General features: G+C 45.7%; 1 protein-coding gene across 9 annotated transcripts in view; it reads left to right on the forward strand.

The window, feature by feature from the left end:
* Positions 1–27,062, forward strand: part of GARNL3 (GTPase activating Rap/RanGAP domain like 3) — a 144,715-nt gene that overhangs the window by 36,461 nt on the left and 81,192 nt on the right. For 7 of the 9 annotated variants that reach the window (XM_004757275.3, XM_004757276.3, XM_004757277.2 and 4 more), the window contains exons 3-4: positions 1,227–1,296; positions 25,935–26,009. In XM_004757275.3, coding sequence (XP_004757332.2) covers positions 1,227–1,296; positions 25,935–26,009 — 145 coding nt within the window. Of the gene's footprint in view, positions 1–91; positions 201–1,048; positions 1,156–1,226; positions 1,297–25,934; positions 26,010–27,062 lie in introns of those variants that run through there. The other 2 variants (XM_004757278.3, XM_013058735.2) reach the window with 2 other exon arrangements.

Raw genomic sequence — 27,062 nt, forward strand, 5'->3', positions numbered from 1 at the left:
GCCATCTCTGTGAAATGGTGGAAGCAGAATACCAATAGACCCTCGTTTCTCTCGTGCTGTCTTGCTTGGAGCCTATCAAAGAGTGTCCTGGCAAAGAGTCAGGTCTGTGGCTGCTAACCAGTGCAGTCAGTCTCTCTCTGAGCCTGCCAAGAAGGCTGTAATTTAGAAAATGTAGCTACCTTTTAAGGAAGGATGAAAAGGTACAAAATGCACCTTTCTTTGCATGTTAGATCCCAAATATTTTGGAGCGATGGAATGTGTAGCTCTGGTGCAATTTGGTTTCCTAGGGTTGGGGAGAGTTATTTGCATGACATCTACAAGAAAAAAAAACTTGTTAAAGCTGCTTGCTTGTTCTGTGGAGCTCCGGTGGTTTCAGGAGCACCAGCTTGGGGGCACCGCTCGGGGTCCTACACAGACCAACTCCTCGATAAGATGTGTGTCTTTTGAGTATGGAACTCTGCATTCAAGATGTAAATGCAGTAAGAGAGTTTTGCCCTGGTTTTAATTGCTCTTCACAATGCGTGTGACTTTTCTTATCTGACTTAAGCCTTGGTGGGGGTGGGGGGAGGCCCCGGGGCTGGGGGAAGTATTAGCTATTGCTACATAAAAACTAAAGATCCTTGAAGTTAGATCTTTAGGCTTTCTGTCAGTACTGCTCTCTCTCTCTCTCTCTTTTTTTTTTTTTTCATATTGTCATGTTGTCGTAAATGAAAAGGGGTGGGGTGGGGCCTGCCAGGATTTGGAAGTTTCTTCCTCCTATTTAAAGTTTCATTTCTGCTCTATAGCATCAAATAATGCTGGTTATTTTTACGGTGAATATTTGGGACAAAGAGGCTCTCTTAAACGAAAGATAATTGCAAGCTTTGTCCCTGGCCTCAAGTTTACTGCAAGGCTTCTCATCCCCTTTGGTTATACAGAAATGAAATTATAAACCACCAGTAGCCTTGGAAATCTCAATCGATTGCAAACGACTAAATATTTAATTCAATCATTGCCTATACTTCCAGGGATGACTCGGGTGTTTTTCTTTTTACCGAGGGCTCCGTGAACGCGGGCTCTGCAATGGCTGCTGGGGACTGTGTCTGTTGCAAGGAGGCTCCCCTGCAGTGAGGAGCTGGGGCAAAGCCGGTTCCATAGCAGCCCTTGTTGCAAATGGTAGTTGATTTTTGCAGAAGGTTTGTGGCCAGATCGCTATGTATAATACTGATGAAGCATTTTTGTTCCAGCTCTGTCTCGGAAGACCTAGGCTGTAGACGTGGGGATTTCAGTAGGAAACATTATGGATCTGTGGAGCTGGTAAGTTTACACTGTCTGTTCAGTGGTAGTACATTGATTTAGAATTAGAGCATCGCCAAACTCATCAGATCTTTTGTTGTATATTTACTGTCAGACCATGTGGATACCGTGTAAGGCTGGGATGGGAGAAAAATGCCTATTGAAAGGCCATAATAATTTGATCATCTTTATTTGTTTTTATTGTTACGTACTCTTAATCTGTGCCTTCCAGTTTGTTAAAAATATGTTGTGGCTGGGTATTTTTCTCTGGTTGCATATCATTGGGGTATGTAATCAAATGATTTATGAATTAAGAGAGGCAGCATTTAGTTTTTATATTATCTTATTCCTAAAAGTTGATAAATCTAGTTTTTGAGGTTTAAAGATGATTGAAATACATGTTTTGATTTTCTGTACCTTTGCTTTCTGGGTATGTGGTAGGAGTGAGAATATTGATGAGATTTTTTTTCTTCCTGTTAAAAGTATATTTGTTGGGCTAGAATATACTGTAATAGATGATTGATACCTGAAATGAAAATATCCACATTTTCCTTATGAGAGACATTAGGATTTATGTTATGATCTTTTAAAATAGTATACTTTCATTTTAAAAGAGGAATAATGAAGGCATATTTTAGCTTCAGTCTTTTAAAGGACAGAACTGTGATACCCCCCCCCTCGTTGCATGGAAATTTGAACAAATTTTCAGGAAAATGTGCTCATAGAATTCTCTTGTTATTATTTAACACTATTAAAAACATTGAATTTATTATTTCTATCTATTTACAAGAAATGAGTTGCTTGGATCCATTTCTGTAGTACCCAATTTTCCTCCATTAATATATGCTGCAATTTGCAGGGTTTAAGTAGTAGGAAAAATTATACGGGAGTTGTGTACCAGTAGCATTCGATTAGAATTCACTCATGTATTAGAGACTTGGCTGTGCATCTGGCCCAGGGCTGAGTATTCTTGAAAACATAAAATAAGTAAAAGATTTGGTCCTTGTTCTTAAGGAGCTTAGTGTCTTGAGCTGGGCAGATAAGATACATAAAATATCTAGAAAATGAGTTGAATCACATAAAAGACACATTGATGGACTCCACCAATGCGCGTTCTGTGTTGCTGGTGGCACCGGGCCAACTCAGACCACCACCTCCCCCGAAGGAGCAAGTGTAGAACTATGTAATTCAGGGCGGGGAATGGGTAAATATCGGAGAGGGATACAGAATAGGGCCTGGTGGGGGTGAAGAGAGGGGAGGAAGTGACCCATCCTAGCCAGGGATCTTGGGGAAGCAGCCGGGAAGGCCTCGCGGAGGCGGTAGGACGGACGGACGTGGGTTGGTGGTAGAGAAGACAGACAGTGGATATTTGCAAACAATGTGATTCTTGGCAGTGATGTATGCCAGGGCCAGTGAGCAAATGGCCCTGCCTTGCAGAGTGTGTGAGGCAGCATAGCTGACTGGCCACAAAGCAAGCAGGCTTGGAAATCAGGCCTGGCTTCACTTACCAACTCCAGCACCTACCACCGTCTGTGCGTTTCTCTGAACCTCAGTGGTGCTGAAGAAGTTGTGCCATGAAGTCGTTTTTTCCCATCATTTCCTAGTTGTCCGATCTTGGACTTCTTTTGGCCTCCTTTCTCTCATCTGTGGGGATAATACATTATTATACATTACTATATATTATATAACTGGGGATATTAGTATTATCTATCGTATAGGGTTGTCAGGAGATTAAGTGAGACGACACTCATAAACACAGGCCACGGTAGGTAGCCAGCCGTGGTGGTAAAGATGAAATTTGGTGGCCAAAGGGGAGGACCTGGCTTGCAGGTGGACTTTGGACCTGATCCAGAAAGTCCCATGAAGCTCTCGTAAACTGTGAAAGTGGTGTTTGGGAAGAGCTCAAAGGTGTGAAAGATGGACTCTTTATAGACTTGGGGGAAACCACAGACGGTCAGACCGGGGAGGTAGTTGAGAGCAGTGGTTCTCAAACCTAAGCTCGCATCTGAGCAGGTCGAGCGTTTCTCAGAACAGACTGCTGGGCTCCCATCCCCAGACTTTCCAATCTGGTAGGTCTGGGGTTGACCCAGAATTTTTGTTTCTGGCAAGTTCCCCAGGGATGGTGATGTCACTGGTCCCAGGATCACACTTGAAGAAACCCTGCCTTAGAGAAAGAACCCCAGGCTTGTCCTCGGTCATCTTCAACTTCATGAGGCAGCTCAGTGACCAGAATTCTTCCTTCCATTTGTTCAGGTTTTTGCTCTGGAGCCATCGGGGTGTGTGTGTGTGTGTGTGTGTGTGTGTCTTTCTAGCTGACTTTTAAAATAGTATAAACTAAATTTTTAAAATGGATTTAAAAGCCCTACATATAAGTTCCCTGCCCCATTGCCACTTTTTTCATCTCATTTTGGTACCTTCCAATCTTTATAACGACTAACCTCGGTTCCACCTAGCTGTAATCAAATTACACATATAATTTTGTCTTCCTCTTTCCTTATTCAGCTGTGTTTTGTGAATGTCTTCTCATGATATAGTCCTCATGTTACCATTTTAACTGTGTGATAGCCCAACATCGTTATAAACAATTCTCGAGGTAACAGTTCCCCTCCTTTTGTAAAATTAGGCTGTGTCAACTTTTCCCTTATTAGTAATGGCACACCCTGGTGATTGGAATGATTGAGAAAAATCAAATGAGCCAAGTTCCATTTTTGCCATCTAAAGATCTCTTGAAATTCTGACTCCTGTGTTTTAAGGAAGGAGACATTTACTCTCCTCTATGACCACCAGGAAATTATTAAAAGCCGTTTCTGGGGGCGCCTCGGTGGCTCGGTGGGTTGGCCCGCTGCCTTCAGCTCAGGTCATGATCAGGGTCCTGGGATGGAGCCCCGCATCGGGCTCCTTGCTCAGCGGGGACCCTGCTTCTCTCTCTGCCTCTGTCTGCCTCTCTGCCTGCTTGTGATCTCTGTCTCTCTCTCTGTCAAATAAATAAATAAAACCTTTAAAAAAAAAAAAAGCCGTTTCTGTGGGGGTGGCTCAGTGGTTAAGCATCTGTCTTCAGCATCTGTCTTCAGCTCAGGTCATGATCCTAGGGTTCTGGGATAGAACCCGATGCTTGGCCTGGAGGCTGCTTCTCCTCCCACTCTCCCTGCCTGTGTTCTCTCTCTCACTGTCTCTCTCTATCAAATAAATAAATAAATCTTTAAAAAACAACAACAACAGCTTGCTTTTGTGTTTTTTATGTGCATGAGAAAATAAGTTTAACTTTTTTTACATACCTGTTTTGATGAAATTGTTAGAAACCCAATAAATCTTGGGCATCCTGAAACTTAACATTTGTAGAAGGGTGCAAAATTTGAAATTTTGGCATCGACTTCTTTTGACCTTGAACAGATGAGGTAGAAGTCCTTGTGAAGAACCAGGCTTGGCTGTTACCATCAGTAATGAGGACAGATTTGGGGGCTCAGCTGCCTTGTTTTTGGACTGGGTATGACTTGTGCGTGAGAATGTGGAAGCTCAGGCCTTTATAGAATCCCCCATGGTGGGGATTCTCAGCGCTCATCCAATGCCCATGTATTGAAGGCAGCACCTGCCCCCTTGCATCAGGCACAGTGCTAGGCACTGAGCAGAGGGAAAAGCAGGTTCTCTGCCCTCCTGGAGCTGTGGTCCGGCTTTAGGAACCAACCCGATCCCGGCTGTTCCCTGCCTCCATCAGGAATTGTTTCCTTGCAAGGAACAAAGACCCACTCAGTCCAGCTCAAGTCTAAAGCAGTTCTCTGAGCGCGTGTAGGTGAGGCTCACCGAAATGAAGTGCGGGAAAAGCCCACCTGGGCCTCCTGGGACCCGGAAGCCGTCAGACTTTCACTCATCTCGCCCGTTCTCTCTCTCTTTCAGCGCCGATGCCACCCCTCCGCCGGCCAGCCCCGCACACACGGTCGCCTCTCTCCGGGCTGCTCTCCCAGCAGTGGCGGGGGGTTTTAACACTTCTTTTCATTATGGTCAAATATATACAACAGGAAATTTGCCATTTTTTAAAAAAGATTTTATTTATTTATTTGACAGAGAGATACCCAGGGAGAGAGGGAACACAAGCAGGGGGAGTGGGAGAGGGAAAAGCAGGCTCCCTGCTGAGCAGGCAGCCTGACGTGGGGCTCAATCCCAGGACCCCGGGATCAGGACCCGAGCTGAAGGCAGGCACTTAACGACTGAGCCACCCAGATGCCCCAAACTTACCATTTTTTAAAGGATCATTTCAGAGGGCAGGAAGTACATTCACAACGTTATGCCACCGTCACCATTGTCCACTATCAGAGTATTTGTCATCAGCCCAAACAGTGACTATGCCCATTAGACAGCAAGTCTGCATTCGCCCTTCTGCCCCAGGCCCTGGTAACCTCTATTCTGCCTCTGAATCTATGAATTTGTCTCCTGTAGGGACCTCCTGTAAGTACAATTCTGCAATATTTGTCCATCGTGTCTGGTCTGTTTTACTCAGTGTGAGATTTTGAACGTTCATCCATGTTATAGCACGTATCAGAATTTCATTCCCTTTCGTGGATGCATTCTGTCTTTGGACGCACCACATTTGGCTTATCCATTGATCTATCTCAGTGCACACTTGGCTTGCTTGTCCTTTTTCACTATTGTGAATAATGTTGCTGTAAGCGCTGGCCTGCCAGTCTGGGTTCAAGTCCCTGCTTTCTTCAGTTCTGTTGGGTCTGTTAACTGGGAGTGGAATTACTGGATCATATGATCATTCTATTTTCACTTTTGAAGGACTCCCAAGCATGTTTCCATAGTGGCCACACTGTTTTAGGTCTCCACCAGCAATGCACAACGGTTCTAGTTTCTCCACAATCTCACCTATATTTGCTCCATTTTGTTTAAAAATTTTTAAAGATTTTATTATTTTTTGACACAGAGAGACACAGCAAGAGAGGGAACTCAAGCAGGGAGGGAGCGTGGGAGAGGGAGAACATGCTTCCCATGGAACAGGGAGCCCGACGCAGGGCTCGATCCCAGGACCCTGGGATCATGATCTGAGCCAATGGCAGACGCACAATGACTGAGCTGCACAGGCGCCCCTCCATTTTGTTTAATAGCCATTCTAGTGCGCTGTAAAGGGGTGCCTCATTGTGATTTACCTTTCACCCATAACCAATGATATTGAACATCTTTTCATGTGTTTATTAGTCATTTGTATTTCTCCTTTGGAAAAATGGTATATAAGTTTTTTGCCTTCTTTGCCCATGTTTTAAAAAAATATTTATTTATTTGACAGAGAGAGAGAGAGAGATCACAAGTAGGCAGAGAGACAGGCAGAGAGAGAGGGGGGAAACAGACTCCCTGCTGAGCAGAGAGCCCGATGCTCGATCCCAGGACCCTGAGATCATGACCTGAGCCAAAGGCAGAGGCTTAACCCACTGAGCCACGCAGGCACCCCCTTTGCCCATTTTTTAATCAATTTGTTTACTTTGTTGTTACTGAGTTACTGTTGTTCTAAGAGTTCCTAATATATTCTGAATATTAATTCCCTTATCAGAAATGTGATCTGCAAATCTTTTTTCTTGTTATGGGTTGTCCTTTTAATCTGTTGACAATATCCTTTGATACATGAAATTCTGTAGTTTCCATGAAGTGCGATTCATCCTTTTGTTGGTTTGTTTTGCCATTTATGCTTCTGGTGTTACATTCAGGGAGTCATTACCAAAGCCAGTGTCTGGAAGATCTGCCCCTTTGTTTTCTCCTAAGAATTCGATACTTTTAGCTTTTATGTTTTTCCTTGATCCATATCAAGTTGTTGGATGTGGTCTATGGCGTAAGGTAGGGGTCCAAGTTCATTCGATAGGTTTATGATTTATTGGGAGCTATTCTGTGTGTGTATGGAATGATATAGGGGTCCAGCTTCGTTATCTTACATGTCAATATCCTGTTTTCCCAGTTCCATTTGTTGAAGAGACTGTCCTTTCCTCATTGAATGGTCTTGGCGCCTTTGTCTGAAATCAGTTGATCACACATGCAAGGGTTGGTTTCTGGGTTTTCTCTTCGACCCCATTTGTCTAGATGTATGTCCTCACACCAGGGTGATGTTTCAAAATATTGGCAATATAATGTCTCTTCTTTCTGAAAACCCTTCACTGGCTGCCCATCCAAGTCCAGACCCTTTACAAAGCCCTATAAGAACCTGAGTGATCCGGGTTCTGCCTGCCTTTTCCACACGCCCTCATGCCACTCTCTCACTGTGCTTCACACGCTTGGCCTTGTTTTGGTCCCGAGACCATGAGAGTTCTGTCCCAGAGCCTTTGCACTTACTCTTCTTCTGCCTGGAACGGGCTTCCCCTCACTTTTCATGGCTGGTCTCAGCTTAAATGTTGCCTTCTCAGAGAGGCCTCCCCAACCCGTCTACCTCAAGAGGTCCTTCTCTCCATGCTGTCCTATACTCAGCCTCCTATTTCTTTTCTTAACAGTATTTAGCACGCTCTATTTATTTCACGTATTTGTTTACTAACTACTCTCTCATGCACCAGAGATGAGGGTGGAACCACTTCTGTCTTGTTCATATTTGTATGTCTAGGACCTGGCATGGGGCCTGGCACATTCTGAGTTCTTATTAAATGTTGTTTATCACTAAAATGACTTCCAGTCCCCCCAAGTTCCCTTTGTCTTACAGCTCCACTGCCCACCACAGTCTGTTCACTCTTGGGTCCAATTTCAGATTTCAAGTAGAATGTCAAGGATAGCTTCCTCTGGTTCATGTGTTTATCCCTGATTCACACGGTTGTATTCAGGGAGTGGGATCATGTGGTATAACCTAGACCCATCTCCTCAGCATAGTTTGGGGGTGGGGCAGCTCCTCTCAAAAGGTAATAGACAAAATTCAGTTTCAAATAATATGACACCCCAAATGCCTCTCTAACAGTGCCTTGTATGGTAGATATTAAAAGGTCAAACTAAAAGCACCTGGTGAAAATTTCATCTGCCAGTGGGCCATTGTTCTGGACACCTTTTTCAATCCCATAAACAAGGGTGCAGATTATAAACCCCCTAAAAATAGGAGTCATGGTTCTTTAGTTACCACTGTGTCCCTAGCACCAAGCACAATGCTTAGTGTTCATTACTTAGTAAATATCGATCAAGTGAATGAATGGTTCGATTTGGTTGAAATTAGAAAGTAGCCTAACCCATCAACTAGAAATACAAGAAAGGAATAACGAGCCCCTTGGACCCCCTCCCCCAGTATAATTGGCCTCATTAGCTTGCAGTGCATTCCATCCAAAACACAGGCCATTTTTCTTCTTGAGAAATGGAAGTCTGGTCTCTCGCGGCAGGATTCTCGGCAAGACATAGCCATTACACCATTGCCCATTCTTCATCACTTCATATGGAAATCTGTCAGGAAAACCAAAGATTGATTGTAGCTTTTATTGATCTTTTCTTGGCCTTTGACTCAATGGATACGAAACTGGTATGTTAGGAATGATGAATGATGTGGGCACAGCTCTCTCCCTCCCAGCCCCGCTGCCCATTGTCCTATAACCCACCATCTTGATACTTCTGGGGGCTGCCACAGTCTGGGAGGCAGTGTCAAGTTCAGATAAACATTGTCCAATCCTTTTTAAGCCTGTACCTTCATCCCTCAAGCCCGCATTTAGATGATTTGCATGCTCCCCTGCTGTATAGGAAAGGAACATAAAAATGCTTCCTCATAAGGATGGCATGGTTTTGCTGTGATGAACTCATGGTGGCCTCAAAGGCTATCTGTGCTGCCTAATTACCCTCAAAAGAACGGTTTGTGGTGGACTTGGTGCCATCTGCAGATTTTCACATGTGAGGTTTCGACTGTTGAGGACTCCTGCCGCCTGATACATAGTGATTGGTATTTTTGCTCCAGCACGAATTTGAATGATGCCTGTGAGACTGTTGTACAGAAAGATGATTCTTGGCTAATGAGTGATTTAGCGGCCCGTCCAACGTCCCTGACACAGTGCAGCTTTGTTCTCTATTCAGGGTTGAGGAGGCTTTTTATTTTCATAGGCATTTTATGGGAAAAATTATATTCCATGTAGTATTTCCAAATTGAGACATTAGTGAAGGTACCAGCAGATTTCCCTCAGGAACATCCGAACATCAGGACTGCGACATTCTACAGCTAAAATCATCATTTCGGCAGATGTTTCTTCAAAATGGACCTGGCTCGTATCGAAGTCTTAAATAGCAGCTTGACTCAGCGAGGTACCTCCAGACATGTTTATCTCCGAGCATTTACCAGTAAGTTAAAGTGGTTTAAAAGTGTGGGGGCTTTTGCAGATATTTTTGGTATCTTTGTGGGTGACTTTGAACCTTTCCCAGGCTAAAATTTAAAATTCTTGCCACCATCTTCTATGATGTAGAATCTGAGACCTTCCTCCTGAAATTATTTATGTATCATAACGGAGCCAGCAATCTTTGACCGTGATCATTATTTTGTTACTGCTGTCACTAGTTTTAATGTTTACTGAATGTTGGCTACGTGCCAGTCCCTGAGCTAAATGCTTTAGGAGCATTTACCTGTCCAACCTTCCCAAACACCTGTGCAGCAGGTATTATCTGATTATGCTGCACGTTGTGGGGGTTCAGGAGACATTTGTGGGGATTGAATGGTTCCCCATTTAACTGATGATCTCAGAGAGGTCCCCCAGCCAGTGAGGGGTGAAAGTGACATTCCAACCCAGGTCTCCCATGGGCTCCAGGAGCCCCAGGGCCTCATCTCTCAGTCTCTGAGCCCAAACTCTTACAGCCTCCGCTGCTGAAAGGCTGGGTTTCTAAAGAAATGAAGTTGATTGTCAGAGAAAACTACTCTTTTGCCCTTAATCAGCAGCACAGAGAAGCTCTGCCTTAGGTTTCAGCTCAAACATCTAATTTCAAAGTCTCTTCTGGCCACATCTTCACAAGCTTGATTTTGAGAAAAATGTTGATAAAAAATTATCCAAAGAGACATCCATGCCATCAGTGGTCTAAATTTAATTCCTGGATTAATCTCAACCATAAGATAGCTGCAAACACTTGGCCTGCTGTCCTTGGCCTCTCTTAGACTTGCTTCTCTTGGTCTGTGCCTTGATCTTATGCCTTCAACTTGCCCTGATGGACAGAGTGGAAGAGGGCCATACAGAACTAGATGGTGTGTCTCCTACAGAATGCTCTTGAGGACTTTTCTCAGTGTGCCACAAAGACTCACTTTTAAGAGGACCTATGAGGAAAGTTTTGCTCAGGGCCAAAGGTACGATGCTCCCCCTGTGAAGCTGGTTTGTTGTTAATCTTACAGGTAGTAGGGAGCCTGTAAAGGACTTGGATTTTTTCCTCTTTGCGTTGTCCTCCAGGAAGCTCAAAGCCCTCTTTCTGGCCTTGCCTCTAACTACCTTAAGGGACTTTCTAATCTGATTCTCTTATTTTTACTTGATTTACCCACACCTAATCTGCCCTTGTTCTGAACTTGCTCTGTATCTAATTTTCTCCTTTGAATAAAATATGTTTCAGAAAGGGGCACCTGTGTGGCTCAATCAATTAAGTGTCCGACTCTTGATTTCCTCTCAAGTCATGATCTCAGGGTCATGGGACCAAGCCCGCTCCCCACCCCCAACCCCCGGGCTCCACGCTGGACTCTGGAGCCTGCTTGGGATTCTCTCCCTCCTCCTCTGCCCACCCCCTCTCACATGAGCACACACACATACACACTCTCTCTCTCTCAAACAAAAAAAAAAAGATATTTTGGTAAGGTGCTTTAAACATTTCTTAAAAATAAGATAGACATAAACTGTCATAAGAATACAAAAAAAATGCTCTAAACTTTTCCACACAAGAGACTTGGGAACAGCTACTTCCTTAGCACCAGCATGATCTCTAGTTTCAAAACTCGGACAGAGGGGGTGCCCTGCTGGCTCAGTCAGTAGAGCATGCAACTCTTGATCTTGGGGTCATGAGTTCAAGCCCCACATTGGGTGTGGAGTTTAAAACAACAACAATAACAATTAGACGTGGAGACACTCTACTCCCAACCTTCTGCGGGTCCAGGGTTGCTCATGCTCTGCCTGGTGGCCTCCCATCCCTGCGCTGCCGTGTCCCTCCCCACAGGATGCGTGATCTCCTGCTGCCACAGGGACCCCAGCTCAGCTGCCCGTCTCTGGCTCCTACACCTTCTACCCGTCTCCTGGGTCTTTGTTCACAGACTCAAATGGTCTTCAAGTAGTGGCGTGTAATAGTTCTCTGGTGTACTAGAAAAATACTTTCAAATTCTGGCCAGTGTGTCACTGTTTATTTTTTATATAACCAGAGACACAAATTGTTAACAGATTGTTTACTTGGTAAATTCCTCACAGGAAATCAAGTTTTCTGCCTTGATTGTGGTTTTTCATATGCCCAGGAGGGACATTTCTCATATGTGTCTCACACACACACTCTCTTGGTGCCTCTTGGGTAATGTCCTTCGCCTCTCCCATCTTGTGCCAGAGCAACCCCTGCCCTGCACCCACCCCCTCAGCTTCCAGTCAGACTGGGCTCAGCAGTGTGTACTATCCATTGTCGCAAAAGTACATCTTTAACTTGCTCAAAAGTATATCACGTTAGGGGTGCCTGGGTGGCTCCATGGGTTAAAGCCTCTGCCTTCCGCTCAGGTCATGATCTCAGGGCCCTGGGATGGAGCCCCGCATCAGGACTCTCTGCTCAGCAGGGAGCCTGCTTCCTCCTCTCTCTCTCTGCCTGCCTCTCTGCCTACTTGTGATCTCTGTCTGTCAAATAAATAAATAAAATTAAAAAAAAAAGGTATATCATGTTATATACCTTTGTATGCTGTTCTCCTGAAGAGAAAATCTTTTCATTGTTTTGAAAAGGCTTTTTAAGAACGTGTGCTTACTTCTGAATTTAGGCAGGTCCACCATCAGAACTGTGGGATCCAACAACTACAGACACTCTCTCTCTCTCTCTCTCATTGAAAACCACTCTTTTACTTCTCTCAGGGCTGTTAATGCTGAAAAGGAATCTGGTCTGTTTTCCAGCATTTCACCATGGGGGCTCTGAACATTCAGAGCTCTTTTTCAGGCCCTCAGAAGCCAGTCTAACCCTTTTAACTCACTAACTGCCCCCTGCGGGTTGGGAGACCTCCCCCAGGGCAGCAGGAGGGAGAGTGTTTGAGGTGTCACCGAGGGCACTTCCCAGTACCCCTCCGCTGAGGCCCTGGCCTTCCAGCCCCGCCCTGTCTCAGGTCAAGTCCCTGCTTTCTTCAGGTACATACCCATCTCACTGGTTGGAGCATCCATAGTGGGTTCTACAGCTGGCTTCCCCTGCTTTCCCCACCAGGTGAGGGTAGGGCAAGTCACACCCCGGGTCCAGCATGGCCGCCATGGCTGACTGACCACTGAGGGCTTCCGGTTTCACGCCCCACTGTTACGCGTGAGCCCCAGCTAATATTCTCATTTGTATATGAAACTATCTTACCCATTTCATTAAAGCAGTGACTTTGGTTTCCTTTATGTATAAGAAAAGGATTGTATGCTTTTTGGCCTCAGCTTTTAATCAGTCTACTGTAGTTATCACTGTGGCGCAGTCTTTCAAAATATCTCAAACCACATTTGCTCTAGAGATGTGAAGACTTTTTAATTACTCTGGGAACACCTTTCAGCCACTGTCTGAAGTCTGTGTTTGATCCCTGGGATAGTTCCACAATTTCCCTTCTGAATTCCTCCTTTGGATGCTTCCTCTTCTTCTTCACTGCGTCTGCTCTTGCCAAGGTCACAAAGACGTCATCGCTACCAAATCCGCTCCTAATTGTAACCTTCCAGGCCCAGTGTGCAGCACGGGCCCGGTGAATGCCTTCTCTGGGATTTGTGCCTCGGCTCCCTGCTCTGCCCCCTCAGCTTCTTCACGGATTCCCTCTCTTCTGCCCAGTCCTCACATTTTGAGGCTCCTCAGGGTTCCGTCTCAGACACTCTGTTCATGCTACACACTCCTTCTTGGTGATCTACCCTGTGGCTTCAGTTACTGCCTTCAGACGGTGACTCACACGTCCTTATATTCTTCCCAGATCTCTAGAACCATCTGCCTGGGTGCCCACTGGATGTCTCTCCTGGGAAAGCCTGTGGGAGGCTGAACCTCAGCGTGCTCCAAACTGAACTCAGTTTGTCCCTCTTCCTAACCCCAAACCACTGAGGGAATGGCGCTACCTTCTTTTCAGTTGCGAATTCCAGAAACCAGGAAATCTCCCGTACCCCACATCCAGTCTCCTAGCAGACCCTGTTGGATTTATGTCCTAGACAGATTTCATGGCTAGATTGCTCTCTATTTACAGGGATGGGCACAGACAATGCTAGACAGTCTTTTGAGTGGTGGGGAGATAGATACACACTTATGCATGTATATATATGTGTATGTATGTGCATGGTAATATATATGTGTACATGTGTGTATACTAACTCAAATTCCACACCCACCTGATGAGGTATTACTACCCCCATTTTACTAGAGAGATAACCAAAGTTCCAAGAGATCAGTAACTTGTTCCGGATAGAGCTTGTCCCCTAAACTCATCCCAGTAGGTTCTGTTTACCAAGAAGTTCTGTTATCTGTGTGAGGGCCTCTTCCAATGCCCTTCAAACTTTATTGTTCATAAAAGTCACTTGAGGTTTGTTTAAACCCCAGACCCTGATTCATTATGTCTGGGGTAGGCTGAATGGTATACAGTTTTTACAAGCTTCCATAATGGAAGTGACTTTAAGGTCTTTACATGGTTTTCATTTGATCTGTTAAGGAGACAGGAAAAAGAAAAGAGCAGGAATGTTTGCTTCTGTGTCCTCCCCTCTTAGTGTGACGTTTATGTCATTTCCTCCTTCCCTGAGCTTCTGGCACTTCGTCTTGTCGCCCTGACATCTCGAAGCTTCCATTCCACCAGTTTTGATAGGATTACATCCAGATTGTCAGAATGCTCAGCTGTAATTAACCTGAGTCTGGGGGCTTTGATTTCCTTAAGGCCATAAAGAGTTCTTTCCCAAATACACAGCTCTGTCAACATCATCTTGATGCTTTCAAACAAACAACCTTCAGCATCTCTCCCTTGTTTATGGAATAAAGAAAGGAACTGTTTAGCCTGACATTTAAGGCTTTCACACAGCCTCTCTCCAGCCTGTCTTCGGAACCTTTGCTTATATAGTCCGTGATCCATCCCAGCATGCCTTCACCCACCATTACCCAGGCCCCTGGGGCCTCTTTATGGCTCTCTTTCCTTCTGAAATACCTTCTTGAAATAGGTGTCTCTTTTCAAAGCAGCCTTACATGATCCCCCAATGGGAAAGTCATCTTTTACTTGTTAGACCCTTCCATTTCTTGGGGCACCTGGGTGGTTCAGTCAGTTAAGTGACTCTTGACTTCGGCTCAGGTCATGATCTCAGGGTCATGAGATCGAGCCCTGTGTGGAGCCTGCCTAGGATTCTCGCTCTCCCCTCTCCATCTCCCCTCTGCCTCTGCCTTTCGCCCTGCTCCTCCCCATCTCCATCTCTCAGTCTCTCACTCGCTCTCTCAAAAAAATTTTAAAAAGAACCCCAGTTCCCTTGCCTTTCTCTGTGGTACCTGTTGTATTTTACACTGTGATTAGTTGTGGGCATTTCACCTTTTCTAGACAGCAGGGCTCATGCTTCTTTCATTGTGGTTGTGTCTCCAATGGCATTAGCTCACGGCCAGAGGTCCACGTACTAGCTTAAAGATGGATTTTGCTAAAAATCTAGTGTCTGATAAATTTTTTTCTTTTTAGATTTTTTTTATATTGCTTCCCAGTCTTTGTGTGTGTGTGTGCCTGAGTGTGGATGCCAGCACACTTCTAAATATACTTCTCTGATTATAAAGGGAATGCATGTTCATCATAGAAAATTTGAAATAAACTGAAAAACACAGGAAAATTAATCTGTAATCCTACCACCTAGAGGTAATCACTGTTAAGATTTACTGTATGTCCCCTTAGAAATTAAATTTATATACAAAGTGGGTTTGTATAATTTATTGGTGTCTTTACTTTCAAACAAAGTTTAATCTTTCTGAAGATGTAGATGCTCTTCCACAAACAACTTTTTCCTCCTCCCATCCAAATGCCTTTCTCCCTTGTATCTGATGCCATTGGCTGTGACCTCCAGAACCAATACCACAGGGTCCTTGTCCTGGAGTTCCGGGGAAGTTTTTAGGCAGCAAGTGAAGGTATCTGTTCTCAACCATTACAGATCTGAGACTCTGGAGTAATGGCTTCCACAAGAATAACTTGGCTGGTTTTAAAGCTTCCAAATGATCACCTTTTTCTCTTAAAACTGTACAAATTCTGATCCGATAGTATATTCATTTCATAGGCCTGCAGTCACAAATGGCCGCAAACTGGATGGCTTAGAACAACAGAAATGGATTCTTTCTCAGTTCTGGAGGCTGGAAGTCCAAGATCAACATGACCGCAGGCCATGCTCCTTCTCAGAAGGTTCTAGGGAAAAATCATTCCTTGATTCTTCCTGCTGCCTGCAATCTTGGCCATCCTTCAGGCTTGTAGCCAGCTCATTCTGGGCTCATTCCAAGGCCTTCTTCCCTGCATCTCGGGGTCTGCAACCCCCTCTTGTCTCTTGTGAAGACACCAGCCATTGGATTTCAGTCCCGCCCAAATCCAGTATGACCTCAACTCAACTCTTTGCAAATAAGGGCACATTCTGGGATTCCAGATGGACGTAAATTTGTGGGGATACCATTCAACCCAGTGTGGTTAGTTTGAAGCCCTGGGGAGTTTATTTTCTTTCTTGATGACCTTTCCTGCCTGGATTTTTCTCAGATGATCTTCTTCTTCTTCTTTTTTAAATTTTATTTATTTATTTGACACAGAGAGAGAGAGATCACAAGTAGGCAGAGAGGCAGGCAGAGAGAGAGGGGGAAGCAGTCTCCCTGCTGAGCAGAGAGACTGATGCAGGGCTTGATCCCAGGACCCTGGGATCATGACCCGAGCCGAAGGCAGAGGCTTTAACCCACTGAGCCACCCAGGCACCCCTCTCAGATCTTCTTCTTCACTCTTTAATTTTAAAGTTTCCTGTAACTTCTCCGTGTGTTTCTCTTTTCATTAATTTTGCCTAAAACATTGCATTTCTTTGATTCTTAGTCTCTGGTGTTTTTTTTTTTTTTAAGATTTTTATTTATTTATTTGTCAGAGAGAGAGAGAGTTAGAGAGCATGCACAAGCAGGAGGAGAGGCAGACAGAGGGAGAAGCAGGCTCTCCACCAAGCAAGGAGCCCAGGATCCTGGGATCGTGACCTGAGCTGAAGGCAGCTGCTTAACCAACTGAGCCACCCAGGCGCCCCTTAGTCTCTGTCTTATGTCAGGGATGAATATTGTCTTCTTCTGTGTCTTTGATTATTGTTCATTTCCCCCTACACACACAAACAGTAAGAAAGGTCTTTTTCTGTCCTTTATAACTCTTTCCTCTCTCATTGTTTTCGTTTCATTTAGTTCCTTTTCATCGTGGGGAAGCCTCTTAAATAAAGAGTATATTTACTGTTGCTGTTTTCTACAATGAACATTTTGCTTCCCATCAACAGGGATGTTAATCCTGCATTTGCGTTTTTTGGTCCTCTCTTTTTTAACCCTTTCCCAAAACTTTATACACCTGATGCAAAGCTCATGTCTTCTGTCTTACTGAGGACAACAACTACTTTTCTGAAATTTTATTTTGGTTTCAGAGTAAAAACATGGTGTGCTTTCCTTTCTCGTTTCCTAGACCATCTGTGGCAATTTTTTTTTTCATAGCTCCCATGTTGGGTTGTTTTGCTTTGTTTTGTTTTTAACAAAATCTTCAAATAAAAACAAAGAGCTGTTTGGACCTTGTATTTTTCAACAGACAGAATATATGACTGGCCATCAGCTCTCATAGTTCTTTTGGGTGCCGTAGCTTCTCTGAGCTGACGAGCTGAATGGCCAGCGGTTGTGCAGAGCTCCCTGATCAATGTCGAGTGTCTGGCTGGTGTTTATCTTGTAAGCTCTGCTGGAGGGAGATAGGATGTTCTCCACACTTGGCTTTGGCTGCTCTGAACCAGTGATGGCTCCAGAATATATATGTCCAGCAGGGGCTGGGGTGGGGAGAGGGGGACAGATAGCAGTCTGGTTGGAAGAGGAGTATGGAAGTAATGTATGCTCAACTCTTTACCTAAGCTTGAGAAAATGGTATCTGTGTGGATTAAAGAATACAATGGAGAAGATCATGAGACTGAATTTTTCCCCGCCCCAGTCGCCCTTGGGCATCATGGCAAAACTGTCTGTGCTCCCCGGAAAGCCCTGTTCCAGGACTCCTCTTGTCTTTCTCCCTACCTGGAGTGCCAATATGGCGGTAGCTACCTCAAAATGCAGCACCCGTGCCGTGTAAGGATGACTCCCGGTGTCTTACTGTCATTCTCCATATAGATCCAATGTCTCTCAGCCAAGATGAGACCACGTTGGGGCAGATAAAGTGCCCTCCAGCTTCCTGTGCTGACCGCAGAATTGTTCTGTGTCAGGCAACAATGTCAGTGACCAAATGTGTTTCTCCATTCTTCTCCATTGGCCCTAGAGTAAATAGAAAATGTCCTGAAATCTTGGCCAGAGGATGGACAGTCTTCTTTTGGACTCATGAGTTGTCTTCTTTTGTGCTGAATCCTCACATGTATTTTATGGGGACGCTGAGCATCAGGGACTGACAGTGATATATTATTTTAATGAAGAAACCAAGACAGATAGGTTTTGAGGTGGAGGGTCAAAGAGCGGCACTCATCCTGACAGGTCTCACGCTTCTCGATAAAACAAGTGGGGAGGCCGTCATCTCTCTGAAGAAAGGGTGTATCTGTGTGACTGACAAGCCAGGGCCAAGATGGGAGACTTAATGGAACGTGAGAAAGGAATTCGGGAGAAAGGACCCAGTCTAGCCAGGGTCAAGTAGCCTGAGTCTGCTGTCGGCCTAGTCTCGTCTTTGAACACAGAAGGAAAAGAGAGAGAATGTCTTTGGTAGCAAGCAGGTTGTTGAGGCTGGGGCTTGAGGCAGGGGGCACGAGGACAGGTTGGCAGGACAGGAGACCCATGTGTTGGGGAATGCAGCACTGACGTAGCCCACCACAGGCCCCAGCCCGAACCAAGCCCTAAAACGCCAAAGTGTCACAAAGTGTCACAAAGTGTCACAAGCCAGTTCTGTGACATCCGAGCTCTGCCAGTGCTGGGGGCGGGGGACGCACATGGGCGACAAAGCCATGAAGTAAATGAGGTCATTGGATTTGAGAAAGCAGAGCACGTGAGTTCAAGACAGCAGGTGAATCGCTGTGACAGACGCTGTGTTTACCGAGGATGGTCGCCAGGGAGGATGATGGCACTAAAGCATCTGAGACCGGATCTGAGGCCTCGGTGGTTTTCCTTCAGTCAACATCCGCCATCCCGGCTGGACCAACCCGGATGCTCCAGTGCCCCAGCCCGCGAGGCTTTCCCCTGGCCCTCGGCACAAGCAGAGCAGGATCAGGGGAAGAGAGGCAGGAAGAGAGCGTCTCCAGCGCCCACCCCACTCCTTGCCTCTCCTGCAGACAGCGGCAGTGCGCCAAGACGGACCAGGACACTGGCCCAGGAGCCACATCTCCAGTCAAAGGATGGCTTGTTCTGCCCAGCTTTAGGCCGATCGACCCCAGCTCTGCGCCATTTTTTTCCCCTTTCTCTTTACTGAAACATGGTTAACACACAGTGTTCTATTCATTTCAGGCGTTCAGAATACCGATTCAGCAATTGTTTTGAATGGAAACATTTATACTTTTCTTTCATCCCATCTGAGCAGTGCCTTCGAAGTCAGGTGTGGGGGGCGGTGTATGCGTGTCCGTGATTTGCATAGACAGTCTCAGATGGGTCTTCTGGACTTGTGTTTGTGGTTTTAAAAAAAAAAAAATCTTCTGTTGGAAATCATTTCTCAAAGGCCCTGTACACCTTCCAGAATAAATTTCATTATAGCAATGGAAGCTTCTCCACGTCCCCCCCTGCCCCCGGCAGAGTTCGTCTCTTCAGCCTCTGACCTCCCCCAGCACCCGGTTTTTGCTACTGTTACGACGTTTAACCAGATTGTGCGTGATTTATCTGTTTATATGTTTGTTTCTCTCCCACCAGGCTCCAGCTCCTCCAGGGCAGCGATCAAGCTGCATTTGTCTTTCTAAGTCCAGCAGTTAGTATGGGCCCTGAAAAATAGGTTCTCGTGAACGTTTGCTAGAGAGACCAATGTTTAAGCAGAGCTTCCAAGCATTTAAATTCAGCATTAAAAGGTTCAATCAGGGGCACCTGGGTGGTTCAGTGGGTTAAAGCCTTTGCCTTCGGCTCAGGTCATGGTCTCAGGGTCCTAGGATCGAGCCCTGCATCGGGCTCTCTGCTCAGCGGGGAGCTTACTTCCTCCTCTCTCCCTGCCTGCCTCTTTGACTACTTGTAATCTCTGTCTATTAATAAATAAATAAAATATTTTTTAAAAAAAAGTTCAATCATACTAAGTCTAATAATCAGAGCATTTTATATTCATCATTTTGTTAGTAGTATTCGTATATGTTGTCATGACATTTATTGAGTATTCCCTATGTCCAGGCACTGTTCTAGGCTCATTACATATTTTATATTATTGAATGTTCTCCACGAGCCTGAAAGTGGCTACAATCATTGTCCCTATTTTAGAGACAAAAAAAAGGCAAAATTTAGGAGGAAAAATTAAGTGATTTGCCCAAGGTTACATGACTACTAAGTATAGAACTGAAATTTGAACCTAAACAATTGGGTGCCAGAGTCCATACTCAGAACCACTTATTGTAAAGAAAGGAGATGGGGAAGGGAGGGTGTAGAACTTTGAAATATTATTTTTCTAATATGTACCTTATATTAACTTTTTGAGATTTTTTTTATCCAGGTTAAACTACTGTTTCTGTGATTTATGTACCTGACTGTGACCTCTGTAGAGTGCCTGGTAACAGAGGTCATAGGGAATCCTAGCACTGCTTTAGAAAGGAAACAGACACCAGCCCAAAGAAACAAAGCAATTAAGTAGAAAGAGAAAAAGCCTTTTTTTAAAAAAAAATTGTGTATTCATATTAACTTAGGAAATATTCTCACTTAATTGCTGATAATATTAAGTGAATAATACTCTTATTTACAGTAGTTAATGAATAACATTTTATGCTTCCTGTTTCTTCTGTTAAATTAATTCATTAAATCATACAACTGGATATAATTGCTTGGATAGTACTTTTTCCAGAAATAAAACATCTGATGCATTGAACACAGCTTAGTGTTAAATGAATCCATTTACACTTTGGCTGAGTTTGGACCAACACCTCTACTCAAGATGCGAAATTACCATGAATTTTCACCGTTTATAGTGTATTTAACTAACTCATCAGAAACCAGTTTGGTTGCAGTCGCCCAGCACCGCCTCCACGTCTAGCCTCTCTCAGTCCGGCCTGACTACACTTTCTGTGACTATGGAAATTTGGGATTTGTGCCATCCTGCCAAGTAGCCACAGGAGAGCGTTGAGCACCTGCATGTCAGTAGTGCTACCGAGGAACTGAGTGGGGTTTTTAAAATTTTATTGGAAGTAACATAAAATTTATTTATTTATTTATTGACAGAGAGAGAGATAGAGATCACAAGTAGGCAGAGAGACAGGCATGGGGGGTTGGGGAGCAGGCTTCCTGCTGAGCAGAGAGCCCTATGTGGGGCTCGATCCCAGGTCTCTGAGATCATGACCTGAGCCGAAGACAGAGGCTTAACCCACTGAGCCACTCAGGTGCCCCAGTAATGTAAAATTTAAATGGGCCTCATGGCCGCGGCCCCCAATAGTGGGGGAGCCCTAAAGGAATCCCTCACGAGTCAAATGATCATTTGTTTCGCCTCCTCTCTTCTTGCTCTCTCTCCGACTGTCTTCCTCAGCACCGCCCTTCCTTTGGTGTGTGACTGAATCAGAGAGACAGAATCAGAGAGACTGAATCTGACGACAAGAGGAAGGAAAAGAAAAGAAAAACCCTGCCCTCTTTTCTTAGTATTACTGATGTGATGCTTATGTGAACACCCTGTCTGTGTACCTCTGTATCAAAACAAATGCAAAAGGATTCTGCTGCTCTCTTCGTGGCGGGAACGCTCCTCAGCTGCCTCCCTGTGAGTGAGCGGCCTGACCTGTGGGGATGGGGCCCTTGCCTCCTCGGGAGCGCCCCCCACCCCAGCCCAGCCAGGGCCCCCTCTGTGTGGCCGCGTTCTCATTACCACCCTCTAGAAGCATTACTGGTACTTCAGGTTTCTTTTTCTTCAGAAGCCAATTTTCATTATGTGTATTTTCCTGGAAAATGTCCATTTTGTGGAAGGTTCTGATAACGCTTGCACCGTCTCAAGAAGTATTGTCATGCTTTAAAAAAATCACTTTCTTCTTCATAGGTATGTTTTCCTTAATATCACTCTGTGTTTGTGTTTGTCCTTTGCTTTTTTTAAAAATCAGACTTGCTGGTGATTTCTTGGAAGTGTTTATTGACTGTACTGTCTTTTTGAATCTATAATTTCTGCTCTGATCTTTTATTGATTCCTTGCCCTTCCTTTCCTTGGGAGTTGTGCACTGCATTTTTGGTATCTCCTAGAGGAAAAGTTGAGGCACCTTCCCCACCTAAAGGGCCTTGCTCGCCACATGCCACCCAGGACTTGGACCCACCTTCAAGGGGAGAGAATTAAGTCAAACAGCCGCCTTAAGGGAAATGGGTCTGGCCATGTGTCCAGGGCATTCCATCCCCATGGAAGATGGCAGCCGAAACTCCACAGCACACTGACAGGGCTGGGGCACGGGGCTTCTAGATTATGTGGTATTGGACATTCAGATAGGTGCTAGGAGACATTATTTCATTCCTGAGTCAAATCTTCCAACAAACGGGAGAGTTTCGATTTTTCTGTACCTGTAATTGGCCAGATCACAGGTATGAGGAATAATAGAAAATTACCAACAGAAACAGCTTCTCTTCTGCATTAAAAGGATTTTTTTCCTGTGTTGTTATTCTTCTCATCCCCAAGTTCACCGGAGCACTGTCTGCTCTCACATCGGCTGGTGTGCTGGTCCTCTGCAGGCCACAGCCAGCATGGGGCCTGGTGCTTTACGTAGGCAGCTGCCCTAACCGGCTGTGAGGGGGAGCCCCAGGACTGCCATTCAGCCAGCCGGCACCAGGTCACTCTGTCAGCATGACTGGCGAGTCCCCTGCGCAGCTCCGGCCCCAACCCCCACGCTCACCTCAGGCAGGCCCTGTTGGCAGTCGCCCAGGGTATTAGCCGGATGTGCTGTGTCTGATTCCGTTACCAGCAGCCCGACTTGCCCTTGCACGTGGTGATTCACTGGTCGTTCCTGCACGGTAGACCCGGCAGGATGTCCTTGAAATTTCTTGCATGAGTCATGAACCTCTGGTTTCTAGGGCTGTGTAGATCTTACCCCCAGTTTCATATTCCTTTGGTCATTTCGGTAGGAATTAGGCCTTGATTTAGTCACAGATTTCTTATTTGGTAAGCATGTAGTGGACATCTATACCGTGTCGGACAGGATCCTTCATTTGGGGGGTGCGGTGGTGAGAAAAACAAGCCATCAGGGTCTCCGTGGGGCTTATCATTGGGGCGCAGGAGAGTACAGAAGGAGAAGCGGCATGAGTCACACAAAGAAACGTAAATCACAGCTCCCAGGAGCCCTGAGGTCGGCGAAGTCCCCTGCAGTAGAGAGGGCAGTGGACGTGGAGGAGGAGTTCTTTAGGGGAAGATGGGAGACTCTGGGCCCCTGGTGGGAAGGAGCAGGGTGCTGGGACAGACATGGGACTGTGGGACACTCGGATTTGTAGTTTGCCGAAATTGCCCGGCGGTGTGCGGATTGGGTCAGAGATGGTGGATGGGTGCTTGCTCAGCTTGGTGTAGGAGGCAGGTGCGTTCATCTGGGTGAAAGACGACAGTCACATGGGTGCAGACGGTGGTGGCGGAGATGGTAAAGGTGTGAGGGGCAAACATGTCAGCCTGAAGCCCAGGTTCCGTGCCTGTGGGCCTAAGATCAGAGGGAGCCAAATTCCTTCCAGCCATCAGATCATTAAACGTGTTCTTCCTTTCTGCTTCTTGAACCTTTGAAGCAAAAGAAGCAATTAACTTCTTGTTCTAATCTCACCACAGGAAAGGGCTTTATTGTCTCTGCCTGGCTGTGTCTGGAATGTAGTGGGGGAGATTTTATTTTTTGTTCGGTGAATGAATGAGTGAATCAGTGGATGACTGTCAGCTCTCTGCCCAGGCCTTTGAGTCCTGGTTGAAACGAGCTATAATGAATCCACCAACCTCTAATTCAGGCAAGCACGTGTCCCCCTGTCTCTTTATACACCTGTGTCTGGTGTATAATTGATGGCAGGTCTCTTTTCTCTCTAGATGGGATCTCAGAACACTTCTCCCAAAGCCCTTGAGGCAGCCTACGCCAAGAACACTTGACTTGAAACCTATTTGCTATAACCTGTATTTTAATATTTTAACAGACAATGAGTAGGAGCTCACAAGCAAAGAGGAAACTGACACTGAGTCCTCTGTGCTTCCCCCATGATAATGGCAATGACCCCAGGAGACCTTCATTCATCTTGTTCTTGTACTTGAGAATTGGCCTCTCTAAACTAGGAAACAGTCCACCAGACCTCACTTCTGACATTGACTACAGAGTACGGGGTTCCCCAGGGCCGCTCTCAGGTTCAATAATTTGCTAGAAGGGGACTCACGGATTATAGTGAAAGCTGAAAGGCTCACTTATGCTTTATTACGGCAAAGGGATACAGATTAAGATCAGCCAAGGGAACGGACGCATAGAACAGAGGCCAGGAGAATTCCAAATGCAGAGCCTCCCAGTTGTCCTCTCCCAGTGGGCTCAGGGACAGCACTAACCCCTCCTGTCAGTGACGTGTGACAGTATATGGACTGGGACAGCTCACCTGAGTCTTCGTATCCAGATCTGATACCGTGTAACCCAGAGTACCGCTCGCCCACAGGTCAGGTGTTTCTCCTGTGTGGCTCAAACACCCTGGTAAACAGACACTCCTGCAGGACATTCCCAGGGCTTGGAGGTGACCTCTCAGGAGCCAAGGGCAAAGGCCAGAGCTCTCTGGGGCGGGGCTAAGTTCTTTACCACACAGCCTCTGTTGCTCATCTTTGGTTTCCTAACTATGTAATAATCTGATGCCACAAACAGCTAAACATATACGTAACAATATTTTTCTTTGTTTTTAGAAACGATTTTGCAGGATAAAATTTAGGTTGAAAACCTGGGCCTTTTCATGGACATTCCACAGAGGACTGTTAGGTGGGGCAGTGGTTAGGTCAGGGTGATGGGTGGGGCAGTGGTTAGGTCAGGGTGATGGGTTTCTGAAGTCTGGCTGCCTGTGTTCACATTCCAGGCCTCCCAGGTACTAACTAGGATATGACCATGGCTGATTATTTTACCGTCCTCTGCCTCAGTTTCCTTATTGGTAGATGAGAACAATGATGGTACCCACCTGCGTTGCTATTTTGCGAGTTAAATGAGAGAATGTTTGTGAAGACCAGAACGGTGCAAGGCTTCTAGAAGCACTCAATAAATATTACATACTATTATTTCTATATTTATCGTGAAAAAGATTTATCTGCCTTTTGCAAATAATTTTCCTTGGGAAGGTTTGTAGAGTTTCCCCGTGGTTTTTCCATTTTCACACTTCCATATCTCTTACCACGAGTGAAAATAGGAGATAATCATCTTTCTTCAGAAATCTTGTTATCTTTTTTACCAGGTAAGTCTTGAGTTAGAAAGGGAGGAAATGTCTTCCCCCAGGGCAAGCGCATTCGAATGAGTCTGGGAAATAGAAATGCTTGGCAGATCTTGGCTACAAATTGTGGGCAGATTTAAAGGTTAAAAAAAGACATGTCATTTTCCCAAGTTGCTACTGAGAAATCTAGGAGATTTGGGAGAAAATAAGTTAAATCTCGAGTCAGTAATTTTAGGACTGATGCGCGAGTCCCGCTCTCCCGCATCTCATGCTACCAGTGAGCTCCTTGAAGACTATTTGCAAGCATTGTGTTGCCAGAGCTCAGATAGAGCCTGCCTGCCTTGGAAGGGGCTAATTGGCCTTTTGGAGACCATTTAAAACTGAATGAAGCACAAGAGCTTTCTGTGACGTTAGCAGAGCCTTGAGCTCGTGCCAGCCATTAATTGTTTTTCAGGCTTTCCTGTAAAGACGGCCGAACTTGAGACTTGGCTTTCGGTTTTGCCATCTGTGAGCTGCCCTTGTCCACGTGTGACGCGTATTAAGATTGTTTTTCCAGGGAGCATCGCTTTGTCATTTCTCGGGATGGGAATAGGTTCACATTTAGATTTTATTGAAAACGTTCACATGCAGATTTGATGCTCTTGTTTTCCTACTCTCACGGGTTAGGGGGCGGTCACTCTGTAGCTTCCTGAAGACTGTGGAGACTAACCGTGTGAGGGCTTGGTGGACCAAGCTTCAGAAAGACCCATTAGCTTCTGGGCTGGGCCCTCCAGCTGTCGTTCCTTGGCTTTGGCTGACATAGGACAGATACAGACAGACAGAAGAGGCTTTGCCCATGGCAGCCCAGCTCCCTAACTGATTGCTCTCTTGTCCCCTAGCTTATTTCCAGTGATGCTGATGGTGCCATCCAAAGGGCTGGAAGATTCAGAGTGGAAAATGGCTCTTCAGATGAGGTAAGGGAGCCCCCGACCAGCCTCCACCCCTCCCCCCTCTATTGTCACCAAGCACGTGATTATAGCACCTGGGTTATAGCACTGAACAGTTAGTGATGCTCCTAACTGCACAAGACTTGCCTAAGTGCAGCCTGGGAAGGGCTCAGTGGAGCTCTTCAGAGCCTCACCAGAAGCAGACATGAAGGGAAAATGCCATTGTTCTCTGTATGGAAGGTGCTATTAATAGGGCAAGGGGGCGTACCCTTTCAAAGATCTATAATAAACCCCAGGACATTAAGGTGGTCTGCCAGCCGTGGGACCAAAGAAGAATTCACAGCCGGGGCACCTTTTGTGGGGTGTCCCAGAAGCCCAGCTCTCCCCTCTGCCAAGCTGCTCAGCTCAGCATCGCCCTACAAGCAACACAAGGTCCAGGAGAGAGATGTAAAAGTTACTATAATTACCAAATGTCATCTTTATCCAGGGAAGATACCAGGAAAGGTGTCTGCCCACCATCCTTGGGCCTAAGCCCTCTCTCAGGGGTCTCCTGGTCTTCCCAGCTGCCGGCCGCAGGGACTCAACTTGCTTGTGTTTCTTCTTCAGACTTCCACTGCCCATCCTGCCCCTTGAGGTCTACCCCCCAAACTGCGGAGTGTGGTGTGAGCCCCGGTGTTTTTCCATCTCTGTTACCTACCTCCCTGAGAGGTAGGCCGTCAGAGTTCTTTAGCACCCCTGCCCCAGCTTTGGAGAATCAAACAGGCCTGGGTTCAAGTTTTCACTCCCCCATCTCCTAGCTATATGATCCTGGGCAAGTAGCCCAGCCTTTCTGAGCCTTGGTTTCTTCATCTATAAGATGGATAGTGTCTCAGGATTATTAGAAGGAGTCAGTGAGCCAAGCTCGTAAAGCGTTCAGCACTGTGCCCGCCATATTGTTAGCAGTCAGGAAGTGACAACAGGAAGTGACGATGGTGGGTTTGTTAACTTAACCACTGCCATATTGCCAGCCTTGCTTTCCTGACCACCTCCTTGATCAGATTCCTGAGGAAGGGCTATGGGTTTACCTTGAAAGTCCACAGC

The sequence above is a fragment of the Mustela putorius genome, unplaced genomic scaffold, assembly GCF_011764305.1.
Source record: "Mustela putorius furo isolate JIRA1106 unplaced genomic scaffold, ASM1176430v1.1 tig00000596_pilon_pilon_pilon, whole genome shotgun sequence".
In the NCBI taxonomy this organism is placed as follows: Eukaryota; Metazoa; Chordata; class Mammalia; order Carnivora; family Mustelidae; genus Mustela; species Mustela putorius.